Source organism: Egretta garzetta, unplaced genomic scaffold (genome assembly GCF_000687185.1).
Source record: "Egretta garzetta isolate BGI_Z169 unplaced genomic scaffold, ASM68718v1 scaffold215, whole genome shotgun sequence".
Classification (NCBI taxonomy): Eukaryota; Metazoa; Chordata; class Aves; order Pelecaniformes; family Ardeidae; genus Egretta; species Egretta garzetta.
The window spans coordinates 7,197,356-7,211,373 of NW_009259719.1; the positions used below are offsets into that span (position 1 = coordinate 7,197,356).

General features: G+C 42.4%; 1 protein-coding gene across 1 annotated transcript in view; it reads left to right on the forward strand.

Moving 5' to 3' along the window:
* Positions 1-13,037, forward strand: part of PRKCD (protein kinase C delta) — a 28,420-nt gene extending 15,383 nt beyond the window's left edge. Inside the window, exons 4-17 of the mRNA XM_009639358.2 lie at positions 914-1,070; positions 1,751-1,782; positions 2,440-2,525; positions 2,877-3,006; positions 3,597-3,697; positions 4,883-4,979; positions 6,355-6,485; positions 7,147-7,320; positions 7,882-7,973; positions 9,214-9,276; positions 9,768-9,906; positions 10,744-10,932; positions 11,180-11,308; positions 12,586-13,037. Of these exons, the coding sequence (XP_009637653.1) occupies positions 914-1,070; positions 1,751-1,782; positions 2,440-2,525; positions 2,877-3,006; positions 3,597-3,697; positions 4,883-4,979; positions 6,355-6,485; positions 7,147-7,320; positions 7,882-7,973; positions 9,214-9,276; positions 9,768-9,906; positions 10,744-10,932; positions 11,180-11,308; positions 12,586-12,744 (1,679 nt within the window). The 3' untranslated portion in view covers positions 12,745-13,037. The remainder of the gene's footprint in view (positions 1-913; positions 1,071-1,750; positions 1,783-2,439; positions 2,526-2,876; positions 3,007-3,596; positions 3,698-4,882; positions 4,980-6,354; positions 6,486-7,146; positions 7,321-7,881; positions 7,974-9,213; positions 9,277-9,767; positions 9,907-10,743; positions 10,933-11,179; positions 11,309-12,585) is intronic.
* Positions 13,038-14,018: the final 981 nt, after the last annotated feature.

Genomic DNA, 14,018 nt, shown 5'->3' on the forward strand with positions numbered 1-14,018 from the left:
GACAAAAAATCTTTTTTTTTTTTTTTTTTTTTTTTTTTTTTGTAAGAGAAACTCAGAAGCTTCCTTGGAAATGAGTAGAAATAACTATAACCTGTAATGAAGGACCTGTACAAGCCAGTTGGGCTCAGAGCCTGAGAATTTTTTTTTGTTGTTTTATTTCTTGGTTAATACTATATGTAATTTCTATGTAATACAGTATTAGATGCTACAGTATATACTATAGTGTGTACTATTATTACTATATTATTATATAGTACTACATACTGTAACGCCATGGGCGCGGCTAGGAGGGGAGAGGGATGAGACTGAGAGATGTTGACAGATACAGCATCAACGTTATGAGAAATGGAAATGTCTGATTGAAAATCTCATTTGTGCTCACTGCTTAATGATCCCGGAGGCTAGAAGAAACGCATCTTGCTGTGCTATGGCCCGGTGGTGACTCTGGAGGTCCTTCAGCCCTTCACCTACTGTAGTCCTGGTTCGGGAGGGCACGCGGAGCAGCAGCATGAAAAGGCTTCTACTGAAGATGACCCTCATGCTTCCAATAAAACGTTTATTTCTCTTGCACATAAATTACATAATGTATAGCAGCTTATATTTTTTCAAGAAACAACTGTGGTTGTCATTTCTCTGGCAAGACCGTACTCCATTCTTGCTGCTTCCTCTCGGCTCGTTTGCTGAAGGTTTCTTCTGAATGAGCAGGAGAGGGAAGCACTTAGAAACAAGGACATGGGAACACCTTAGGAAGCAGTGTGTGCGTGGGTTGGCCTGAAAGTCTGCAGAATGCAGGTGTAAAATAAATAAAAAAAAAAGTCTGAAACAGAAAAACAAACTGAACTTTTTGGAGAAGCAAATATTAATGTGTAATACCTTAAAGTATTAAAAGTGCGTCTTCTTGTCTCCCCCTTAGACTGCAAACAGTCAATGAGGGAAGAGGAGGGGACGGTAACCATGAACAGGAGAGGAGCTATCAAGCAAGCCAAAATCCACTACATCAAAAATCATGAATTTATTGCTACCTTTTTTGGACAACCTACGTTTTGCTCTGTCTGCAAAGACTTTGTATGGTAAGAAGGACACACGAAGCTTCCCCTCCCACCCCCAAGGGCCACATAACAGCAAAATTCCCTTTAGCTATATTGGGACAAAACATGACATGTAAATTCATATGTGTTGGGAAATGGAAATTATATATTTACTAGGAGCGTTGTTATACCCAAGAACTATAGGTGTTTGTTTCACATTAAAAACTAGAACATATTTGCCACTGAAATAATTGGCAAAAATTCCATCAGCATCGAGTGAGATCTGGCCCATGATTGACAGCAGCTCTTTCACAGGAGAGTGGGATGAGTGGATCTGAGAAAATAAAGTTCAAACTTTGAGATGTGAAGTGGCTGATAGCAGAGTAAAGACCCATAGAGAGCAAGAAGCTGGATCCCTTTCATAGTAAGGCCGTTTTCATAGTAAGTCAGATGAGGAGGACTTCCCACGTTATTGAAACCACCTCTGTTCCGGGTTTCCCTCCTAATTTCCTGGCCTATCAAAACATGCCACCTTGTCTTCTAAACCTTGCTTTCCTAAGAGGATTTTGAGTAGCAGAATTTAGACCAGTTTATTAATTGGAACAAACATTCCTGTAGACAAAGGATTGATTGGTTGACACAGTAAAAATAAAAAAACCCACCACCTTTTATTCCAGCAAACATGTGGTTTTGATTTCCTTCTTTTTCATTTGTTTTCTTAGGGGACTCAACAAGCAGGGATACAAATGTAGGCGTAAGTTAATTTTACCTTTTTCTTGCACTACTTTCCACATGAATCTGTAGATCTAATAGTTACTGTTGAAAAATCTTCTGTAAACATGCACGGCACAGAGCATCATCACCACAGGTGGTGGTAGATGTTAAACATGAGTTTTGCACAGTAGCCTAAGGCTGTGTAACTCTGATTCCTACCTGAGCTTTTAGTATCAAGATTCAGACTTGGCTATTCTTCTCATAAGTGCTAATGCTGTTGAAAAGTTGCGCTCATTTATAACAGCAGTTTTTGTGAAACCTTTTCTGAAGTGAATTACATCTATGGAAGGGTTTTACAGCTGAATTGAAAAGTGCTTTTGACTTAGCGTAGATCTCTGTGCATTACTCCAAACAGTAGGGGAGATATCAAAGGGTAGACCTCAAAAGCATAATATTGTCCTATTACCAAACGATGGTGGTGTTGCCTCTGGAGGCAGATTTAGTTTAGAAATAGAGGTTATGATAAAATGGGTGAGTCAGCTTAAAAAATAGCATCGTCTTGATAGAAATGTTTTGGTGCATATAGTATGCTGGAAAGGAGTGTGTTTTTCACATTATGCTATGAAATGCAAACACCTTATCCCATGTATTTATTATCTGAATAAATCCTTTTTTTTTTCTTGTGCATGTCTTGAAGAATGCAATGCTGCTATTCATAAGAAATGTATTGATAAAATCATTGGGAGGTGTACCGGTACTGCAGCCAACAGCAGGGACACAATGGTAAGAGCTGTAACAATATAGTTAGAGCATAATTGTGTTAATAAACACTCCAGAATTAACAAAACCTTGTACAGAAACGGCCAAGTCCATTTGGGAGGTGCTTGGCTGTACAACCCAAGGTACTGTCTTCTCTTGAAGACTGTATGTAACGTGTAGTGGATGAAACTTTAAAGCAAGAAAAGTAGTTAAAAGCCCTGCAAGGGGGTGGGTGGTATTTGGTGGGCAGGTTCCTTCCCTGCTAGATGAGGGATGTTAAGATCGGGACTGTAGCGTTGTAATACCCAGGCCGTTTCCTCTTAAGAAGCTGGTCCTGTTTGGGATGAGGTGCCTCACCCCTCTCCCTGTCCTCAGTTTCAGAAGGAACGTTTCAACATTGACATGCCTCATCGCTTCAAAGTTTACAACTACATGAGCCCTACCTTCTGCGACCACTGCGGCAGTCTGCTCTGGGGGCTGGTCAAACAGGGACTCAAGTGTGAAGGTACGGAGGAGGAGGGAGAGCAGCTGGGATCATCCTGTGCTCTTCCAGTGTAGTCTCCCCCTCTCTGCCCCCTGCTAGAGATTAGCTATTGCTACACATGGTGGATTTGTATATGTGCATTGTATAGAACGGGATTCACCTCATCCAGCTGTGGGAGAGAAATAGGCACTTGGCTCACGTGACAGCTCAGCCAAGGTGAGCTTTACGCAGTCAGAAAAGATGCTGCGGAGGTGTGAGCTTGACTGGGGTCAGAATAGCTGAGACCTGGTGCATCTGACTCAAGGTAGCGCCTCAAAGTCTACTGAAATTGTTTACTCTAAATAGCGTGGTTATAATTCTCCCACAAAAAGGCGAGCTGATCTTTATTGCAACAGATTCTGAGAATAAAGTAATGGTGATTGGAGTTTTTTTCCTTTTGAAAAATTTTTGTAGCTCAGCCTCATTGAGTTAAAAGGTTAAAACTGCAATTTTATTAATAATGATAGATTCCTGTCCAATCTGGTCCTATAACAAGAGAAACAGCCCTGTTTATTCTGGTGTCGGACAGTATTTTCCTGGTGCTTCTATAACCATCCTTACGTTTCTTTTAGAATGTGGGATGAATGTGCATCACAAATGCCAGAAGAAGGTGGCAAACTTATGTGGAATAAACCAGAAGTTGCTAGCTGAAGCTTTAAATCAAGTTAGCCAGGTATGCTTTACTGCCATTTGTCAGGTAATTAAGTTGTTTTCAGAGCATTTTGGGGGTTTTACTTCACTTTTTCTGTATCACTTTTATGGGGAACTGAGTTTGGGACAGAGGAAATGTGAACAGCCTTCTCTTCTTAATTTGACCCGTGAAGAGACTAACAAAGATGTCAGTAGCCTAAAGGTGAAACTGCGGGGGCGGGGGGAGGAATCCCACCTAACGAGGAATTTTTAAAAAGGTGTGCGGTTTCCTGAAATCCAACTTTGTTCTTCTGTGGTGCCAAGGTTATTCTCCCCCTTTCTGTTTAATTGTTTAAACACTGGTATCACAACGCTGAACTCTGCTTTTCCATGCTTCAATTTTAGAATTCCACTTGAATGCTAAAATTAAATAAGTAAGGAGAAACATACCAGATATTCTCAATTTTTATTAATCTGATATATGCACACAGAAAACTCCTCTGGAAGTAACCCTGGCCCCATAGTTTACATTGTTCCTCTCCTGCTGCAGCATGGCTCTCTTGTGGTTGGCTTCTGACTTGCAAATACTCAGACACCAGCTCTGAAATAAACCAGGAAAATGTATCACAAAAGCCAACAGTATTGCCTCTGAGCTGAGTGTTCCTAAGCTCTCACAGGATATTTACAGTGAAAACAGTGAGAGCTGTTGTGCCAGCTCTTTCATGACACAGAAAAGCTCAATCTTTTCATTACTAAAATTTGATATTGGGGATCTTCCGTACACAAAATTCGTTTCCCTGTGCTGAAGATGGATGTCACACACAGATATGACTTGAGCATGTCCAGTATGACAGTGATTCCCGTCTCCCATTTCAAATGAACATACATCCCAGGGGACACGTTCCCACAGTTTAAATTCTTCCACTGTGGATTCAAACCATTATATTGCTAATAATCTTGCAACAAACAATGCAACAGAGACTGCTGGGGAATTTCAATGACTTATTTTCTAGCAGCGAAGGAAGTAAAGCAATTGGCTGATCTGAAGCTGTAAAGAATGTGGCTAAATAGCCTATGAACCAGGCCTCTGGAGAAAAGATACGTACTAGGAGTTAATAATTGAACAGAAAAGTTTATACTGCCATTGTGTTACATTTAACGGCTATTATTACACTTATTTATAAGGTAACAGTGCAAATATAATTTCAATTGTTCCCTTCCTCCTCAGAAATCTACACGAAGGTCCGATTCTGGATCTGTAGAAAGTGTTGGTATTTATCAAGATTTTGATAAGAAGCCTAGAGCTCCAGGAGGAGATAGAACAGGTGAGAAAAGCTACAGTGTTTTAATTTAGCCACTTACCTACCAGACTACACAAACTAACAATTTAAGTCCTTATTCATTCTTGCCTTATGTTAACTTCTTGTAGTTTTTAGTCCATGAGCAAACCCCCACCTTTCTCCAAAATTCTTGCTTCACTCACTGCAGCGCAGTTCCCCACGCTGGAACTGGAGGACGCCTCGCTGACCAGACGTGCGCATCCAACGCGTTTCCCTCCCCCCGCACCCAAAATGTCACGCGCGTTGTTAATTGTTTTGTTCACAAACCATTGGACACCAATGACAAGTGCTACCTGGTTTAGGATACAAGTAGCCAAAATAGTACTTAAGATTGAATGGCTGAAATAGTTTACAGGTTCAGAGTAAGGCTTTGTTTTGGTTTTTTTAACTATTGCTAAAGAGTTCTAGCACTGTATAAGCCTTATTTTCATAACAGCTAACCTATGATAATTTATGCAAAAATAAATGCAACGGTAGAAGTAACTCTTCACCAGATGGAAATCACCCAGCTTGGTAAGAGATAATGGGTGGGTTTGGCATGGCACAGGATTTTATATTCATCCATACGTTGCTCTCATTCTGTTGAAATGCCCAGTAAGAAAATGATTTGATATTACTTATCCTACATGTTCTGGTTTGCTGGAACAGAGGAAAAAAAAACCTTGCAAAGGTGATTTGGTTTAATACAAAGTCAGGGTGCAGTCCCTGTGATCCCTCCCTGGTTATCGCAGGTGCTGGGCAGCTTGTGGGGCACACATGGTGTTGTCTCCTGGTGATCATGGGTGTCCTGTTAGTGACCCAGCTGATCTATGAAGCAGAGGGCAAAAAGAATTAATATTAATTAATTTTAATAAGATTAATTTTTCTTAGCTATGAATCTTAGGATATATCCAGGATTAACCGGTATGATCATGCTTCTTAACCAGCATTGGGCATAAATCAGGCCTTTTTACGGCCTGTCTGCTTAGGCTGATGGACTAAACTGTTCCGTTCACAGAAGAAAAATAATCTGTTTACCAGCAGTCCTTGTAAAGTGTGTTTGTTTTTTCCAAATTCTGCTCTGTATCTTTTGTCATAGGGGAAAATTAGGGCCTTTGATTTTCTTATAATGTCTAAGTATTGCTTAAACCCAGAATTAGAAACAACTGCAGATTCAATTAAAATCCAACACTACTGAGTATGCTCCTGTGATTTACACTTTGTTATGAACTATGGAAGTTGACCCCATGTTTAGATTCGCTGCTATTCCAGCAGCAGATGCACTGGAGTAGCGTGTCAGTACTTCACGCTTAGTGGGGGATCTGAGCCAGGCAGCGTCTCTGCATATATTGAACTATAAACTCCCCGTTTCAACTGGCAGATAACAGCGAGTACGATAAACTCTGGGAGGGAAGCACACCCAAGACCACGTCACGAATCGCAAGCAGGAGAAAATTCAACATAGACAGCTTTGTCTTCCACAAAGTACTAGGGAAAGGAAGTTTTGGAAAGGTACGTAACAAGCTTACAGAGCTTAAGGTGACTGCCTTGCTTGATCTCTGCTATTTCCATTAACCAGAAAGGTCTTACTGCTACAACTGCTTGGGCAGATGATCTTTTAACAGAATAGAATACAGGCACCTGCGTCAAAGACAGTAGAAATTCATTGCCTGAATCCCGCCTAAACTCACAGTGATCCGTAATGCACAACAGGTTTTCAATTACTGAGTATCAAGGCAGAGGAATTGCCCTTTATGCACCATGGTGCAAAAGGGCGTTCTACGTTCACACGTGCTGCACAGAAGCAGCCTCCTCGCGCGCCGGTGCAATGGCAGGGGGAGGTGTAGGCGAGCAGCCTGACCTCCACGGATTCTGTCCGCTGTTGTCTGTGAAACTACAGCTCTGATGAAGGAACAGGCTTTGCACGTCTTGTGCTGATGCACTCACGAGACATTGGCAGAAAAGCTGCCTTGGAAGCGGCTGGTCCTTGAGCCCCATCTCCTCATCTCTGTGCCCAGCAACTTCACCTTCCCAAATCTCACTCACCTTTCCCATTTAAACACTTTTTTAATTGTCACCACCCCTGCTGTGAACACCTCTGGCTTTCCCTTACTGATACCACCAGCAACTCTTTCCTGCGCCTGCTGTAACCTCATCTTTTATTTTCTGGTAGGTTCTGCTTGCTGAGCTGAAAGGGAAGAATGAATTCTTCGCTATCAAAGCTCTGAAAAAAGATGTGGTGCTAATTGACGATGATGTGGAATGTACCATGGTGGAAAAGCGGGTCCTCGCACTTGCGTGGGAAAATCCGTTTCTCACGCACCTTTACTGCACGTTTCAGACAAAGGTAAGAAAAAGCCCAATGGCGACAGCAACGTGACAGATTTAGCCTTGTAATCGATGCTGTTACCAGCAGTCAAGTGAAAGTAATTTAGTGATGCAAGAATTAAATACCCTTTTCTTGTGCTCTGTGCAGTAGTTCACAGGCTTTGTGGAAAGTAAACAAGTGTGACACACACACACACACCCCATGCTGATGAGAACATAATGAGATCAGAAAAACATCTACGCAATCGGTAATAACAGGCAGTTTAATTTAAATTCTTGATCTTAGCTTTACCCTTGGTGCAGGGGAAAAAAGGTAGAAATCAGTAAGTCTGTTTAAATTTATGTATTTTTTAAGTCTAGAAATCCACAGAACACAAGATCAGCCGTTTAGCTTTACAAGACAAGACTGGGCTACTCAAATCTGTAGGAGCCTCATGCGCTCTTTAGGGGGGCGTGAAATACAGAAATACTTCAGGAGAGGAGCAAAGTGGCTGCTTGGTCCCCAGTAGTCACATTGCTACTTCCTCTGTGGTTGCAATTGCATCAGTAATTTTTCCATTCTCTGGTTGTTTGCAAACAGGATCATCTGTTCTTCGTTATGGAGTTCCTGAACGGGGGAGACCTGATGTTCCACATACAAGACAAGGGGCGTTTTGATCTCTACAGAGCAACGTAAGTCCACAACCCTTCCGTCTCCATCTCCGTGAATGATTTTTGGGTGTCTGGTTTTGGGCTGCTAGTTCTGCGCCACTTACCTGCAGCCTTTCACTCAAGTTTCAGTGGCAGATGACTGAAAATGTATTTTCCAGTTTGATACAGCAAAGAAGCTCGCTTAATGATGTGTGGGGTGAGGTTTTTCTTAAGTTACATAGTAGTGTGATGTTTTACTTTAAGGGATGCTTGCACCTAGCGATGCTGGGTAAACCACAACATGAGCCAGCACTGAAAAGCAAAAGGTACAGCTTCAGTGTCCCTTAGGATGGTATTTTGATGGAAAAATTATAAAACAGCAAGGGGGTTGAAAAACCCAACTTACAGTATTTACTATCTATTGGTAAGTTGATATGAGAGTACTCCTGTGGGGCTACTCCCACTTCCCCCAGCAAAAATCTGCACAAAGCCTCTCCAGCTTACCTGCACTTCAGCAAATGTCTGTGCATCTGGCAGCCTCTCCTGGCAGCCTCTGTACCTATTTCTGAAGTTTTGGGGTCAACATTCATTCTGCTATACAGAACTGGAAATAGTTTTGTGTCCTGGTTTCGGCTGGTGCTTAGTTGCCAGCTGGGGTTAAACCATGACATTTTGTATTTGTTTAATCTTTAAAAAAAACCAACCAAAACAACAACCTTTTAATGCATTTCCAGGGGGAGAGAAAAGTATTTTTTTTTAAAGCATTTTCCTGCGTATCCTCTGGATTGTCACCTCCTTTCTGAGGAGCATGCCCCGGAAGCAATGCTGTTTTTCAGACTGCTGCAGTGGGGCAGGTGCAGGAGGAGATGGGCGAGATCCCTTCCTCACTTGGCCGTTAGTGCCCCGTCCCTCCTGAAGCAATCCTGCCAGTACTGAGCTCCTGGTAGCTGTCTTTCAAATGGCACGTGCATCTCTCTAAGTACATACAAATACTATTAAAGATCAGAAAGGGGACAGTGTTCCCTAACGGAAGCGGAATGAAGCATTACGGCAAGTTGCTGTCCCCTCTACTGTTTGGCATTGGGTAAGACAGAGGTGTGGTGAAGGGATTAATTTGAAGAGTACAGCATCCAGCTGTATGAATGCAGCTCCACTGGCAGGTAAAGGCACGTACGATGCTTCTCACTTCATGAAGAGACGCTTACAGACATGGTTTTGGCCAGCTGCCTTGACTATGTTTTAACTGAGCAAGACAGATTAAAAGATGTTTTGGTCTTTTCAGGTTTTACGGAGCTGAAATTTTATGTGGGCTACAGTTTCTTCACAGCAAAGGCATTATTTATAGGTGAGTACCGACCAGCTCCAGTGTGGGACGGGTGAGTTGCCTTAGCGCTTCAGGCATCTTTGAGTTACTGATCGATGTAACAAGTAAAAGCTGTCTGTCAGAGACCCGATGTTATTCCAAGGGCATTAACATGCCTGAGATGAATCTATATCTGGGCGTCTTTTCCTTGGCAACCAGAATGATGGAAAGTTATTTATGTTACACAAAAGCAGTTTTGTTTCAGTTGAGTCCATCTAGTTTGGAGGCAAGGGAGAGGGTCCTCAAGCCTCTTATTTACTGTGACAAGAGAGAATTCTTCCCTTCTCCCTACCGCCTTCAAAGTACAAAAATACTGGTTTGTACGTATTGTGTTGATGGATGATTATTTTCTTGAAAAGCCAGTTTGTGTGATGTAAGGTAGGTGTTTATCAATGAAGAAACTGCATGCATCTGCATACAAAAATGACTCACTTGTCCTTATAACTTTTTCTTTTTTAAAACACTTTTTGCAGAGACCTGAAACTGGACAATGTGATGCTCGATAAAGAAGGCCACATCAAAATAGCTGATTTTGGAATGTGCAAAGAGAATGTTGTCGGTGAGAACAAGGCAAGCACTTTCTGCGGGACCCCAGACTACATTGCTCCTGAGGTCAGTACGTCACTGCCCCACGCCGCTGGGGTGGATTCAGGACACTGATGTCAGAATGGCCATTGCGATTAATCATCCTTTCGTAGACTAACAGTTCAGAAATGTGAAAGTCTAATAAGCACAAGGAAAAAAAACCCAACACATTAAATCAGAGTTCTCTGTAGAAGGTACCTGAGACTTGGAGATATTCTATAGCTGCACGTTTAAAAAAACATGGGTTTGAAGTGTTAAAATGTTCAGGTTTTGACCAGCCAGTTTTCCCTCATGGCTTTACAGCCAGTATACACAGGGGGCTCCCACAAAATGAATCTATGTCCGCTGCAGATGGTGAGCAGACCCGTGCCCTCACAACCAACCAAAATTCAAAGCAAAAGCAGCTTCTAAGGGGAACCTCACCAAGATAAATTCCCTGTGTTCACAGTTGGGTTTTTATCGTCCAAACAAGGCAGTTCGCTGTTAAAGCTATGAACGGTGGCAGAGTCTGTTTGGTAGCAATCTACTTTTCATTGCTACTTGCTTCTCCCTTCATCTGGTAGAGAAAGTGGAGAAGTTTTCCAAGTATATGGGTATTTAGAGTTAATGGGAGAAAACTTCTGAATGAGAGCAAAGACCTGTCCACTCACCTGTCCACATTGCCACAAACAGCAGCCAAGAATAAAACTACAGATGTGCATCAGTGTCAGCAATTTGTCGAATAGTTGAATTATTTTCCTCCCTAAATATCCTAGTTATTAAAGGCTCTCTCTTAAAACCCCTCGTGTTTTGTTGCTCTACATTGCAGCTGCCTTTTACTAATTACTTGTGTTTCCTCCTCTGAACTTTTTCCTGTGGAACAAGATCCTGCAAGGCTTGCGGTACACGTTCTCTGTGGACTGGTGGTCATTTGGGGTCCTGCTGTATGAGATGCTTATTGGACAGTCTCCTTTCCATGGGGATGATGAAGATGAATTGTTTGAGTCAATCCGAGTGGACATCCCTCACTACCCACGCTGGATTACCAAGGAATCAAAAGATATATTAGAAAAGGTAGGACTGATGATCAAGGAGTAGATCACCGTTCTGTATTTGTCCAGGGAGGGACAAATGGAGGCTTTTAAAAGGAGCTATTTATCAGCAAGCAAATTACTTTCACAAATGGAAAGCCAGGTCGGATTAATTACTAATGGTCTGTTTGCTGGAAGCAACCTTTGTTCTTTTAGATGCCCATGCTTCTTCCAGTGCCACCTCCCTTCTGAGCAGAGGCAAGGCTTTACCGGGTTATTTTGTCTTGCAGCTATTTGAAAGGGATCCAACAAGACGACTGGGGGTCACTGGGAATATCAGAGACCATTCTTTCTTCAAAACCATCAACTGGACGGCGCTGGAGAAGAGGGAGGTAGACCCTCCCTTCAGGCCAAAAGTGGTATGTGGGTTATTTGTTCCGTAGCAGTACTGCAAATGTCAGCCTAGGGGTAAAGGGCGATTGCCCTAACTTGCTCAGACTGCCCTGCTGCAAGTTTCTCCTCACGTTTTATAAACAAGATGGCTGTGGATCTCAAACCCCCTTGGTCTTGGATGGTGCAGTTATAAAAAGACTCGCTGTGTTCCTCTGACTGCCCTGAAATCTTCCTGTTAAGGCCTCTTCCTGTACTCTCTCAATGAGCTGCTTCACTAATACAATCTTCAGGAAGATCAACTAATAGTTCTGATCTCCACGCTCCTCCATGGTAGACACATTGACAGTTTCCTGCATTTTTCTCTTCTGCAATGCCACGTGGGAGAAGGACTTGAGGCTGCTCAGTTGGGAACTGCCTGCGGGCACTCTGCACAAGCATTACATACGTGCTGATCAAACTCATCTGAGCATCTCAAAGTGGGCAAAAAGATGCATTCTCTATACCACTAACTTAAGAGTTGTCATGTACTCGCCTAATGTTACCCAAAAAGAACACTGAAGGAAGAGAGCGTGCGTTGCTCATGGTCTGTGTCACTGTGGGATGCTGCTCCTTCATCTCATGTGGTTAAAAATCCAAACCAGTTTTCCTCCACCCTGTACTGGTACAGGTAAAATGATCTGGAGGTAACGCAGTCCCTTTAAAAGATACTGATGTACTCTGTTGCCGAGAGCTGTCCCATTCAAGAACAGGAGCTTCATGTTGCATGTTCCCATAGAAACGGGAACTCTGGAAACATAAGGATCCTACAAACAGGAACCTTTAGAGGCTCAGAGTGTAAAACACAGGGTCTTTAGTAAGGTGAATTTTTATGGAACATGCACAAATATTTTATCCAAACGCAAAGCGGCTGCAATAGGACAACAGTTTTTTCTTTGAACAAGTACAAACAGTGAAGTGCTTTCAGTAATTTAAAAATTTTGGATAATGGCAAGAAAAGTTGGGCTTAAAGATAAGTGCAGCATTGCTTCTGTCTATAGGGAATCTTTGGGTAATCCTAGGACACAGTATCACAAAGCCAGGTGGTTCTTCACTGAAGCGACCTGGTGCTCTTTGTTTTCAACTAACAAGCAACTGCCCGGTTACAATCTTACAGTGGTGTTGAAATAGGCAAAAAGGCAATTTTCCTCTAAAGGGAGGGGAGGGAGCTCAAGAAGTAACTTCCTAGCCTTTCCTCTTTGAGCAATTTGTTCTGGAAGAAATTACAAGTCTGTCTCACACTGTCTTCCCTCTCTGTTTAACACAGAAGTCAGCAAGCGACTACAACAACTTTGACAGAGAATTTCTGAGTGAGAAGCCGAAATTGTCTTACAGTGACAAAAACCTGATCGAGTCCATGGATCAGTCTGCGTTTGACGGATTTTCTTTTATTAACCCTAAATTTGAACAGCTCTTAGACAAGTAAGTCTCTGAACAGAGTTGGACTTTAAAGCAGGGTTAAACATCATAAACCGAAAACTCCCGCGTGCTGTGTTCCACCAGTGTTGTCGATACTTCAGAGTAATACACAGTAGTGTGGTTGATTATGTCCAACTGCTGATTTATTGGCAGTGTTCTTTCATGCATGGTTGGGTTTAAGGTATGTGAATCATGTGCATTATTTTCTCTATTTGGGAAAATGTAAATTCTGTTTGGTACTTGAATGTAGTTATGTTATATATATATATATATGCTGTATATTTTGCTCAAGAGACGACATTGGGGAACAGAAGATGTCTTTTTAAAAAGTGTTTGAGCCCTTGGTTCTTTTATTTGTCTTCAATTAAAAGAAAGTTATGTGAAACTTTCATTCACGGCTTTATGATTTATTTTTTTTTCCTAGAATATACAATTAAACTCCAGTTGTCCTTAAACTACAATAAAAAAGTAGCAATTTGTAAGCCCTGACCGCTTACAAAAACAACACAAGTGTTTCAGGAGAGCTAACCAAAATGCTGCACAATTAGGCAAAAGCAGAGGTTTACAGTGTGACAGTAGCTGCGTTTTTGTATAAAGCCCGTCTCCCAGCAGAGCCAGGCTTCAGTGCTGAGCTGAACATTTATTCTGAGGCAGCCTAAGTGCAAGACCGTGAGGCCGATGTGTCCCGCAGCAGCCACAGCACGCTCCCTGGGAATACGTGCCTCTGCTGTTCAACGCCACGTCCTGTTGACAGCGCCATGCGATGTCATTGCAGCAGCTTACCGGGAGAGAAGCATCGGGCAGCGACTGCGTGGAGCATCAGCACCACTTGCCGGGTCTGCTGGAGAGGACGCATCTTGCCAAGCACAAAATCTCTCGCCCATTTTTATTTGCTTGTTTTTAACACAGCAGCTGCGGCTCCTCCTACTTGCTGTGAAAAGGGCACAAAACCAGACCCGGGGTTGTTGCAATACCTGCTTCTGAATTCTCATTCTTAACCATTAACAAGAAAGAAAAACTGATGTGATTACTGACATTATGCTCTTCCCAAAACTCTTCTCCTTGCAGTCAGCTCGTAAAATACAGAATGAAGCAAGGTCTCTTGCATCTCAAAACCCTTCTGTATCCTGTAACGCTGTTGCGAATTATTTAGTTTTCCCAACCACCGAGCAGGCGGAAGAAAACGTACTAGTGAGGATCAGGTTGTCCAACAGTTATGCAGTGCTACAGAGCTCTTGGGAGCACCCTCTAGCTTTTGGGTAGTTTCAGACTGTTAATCCT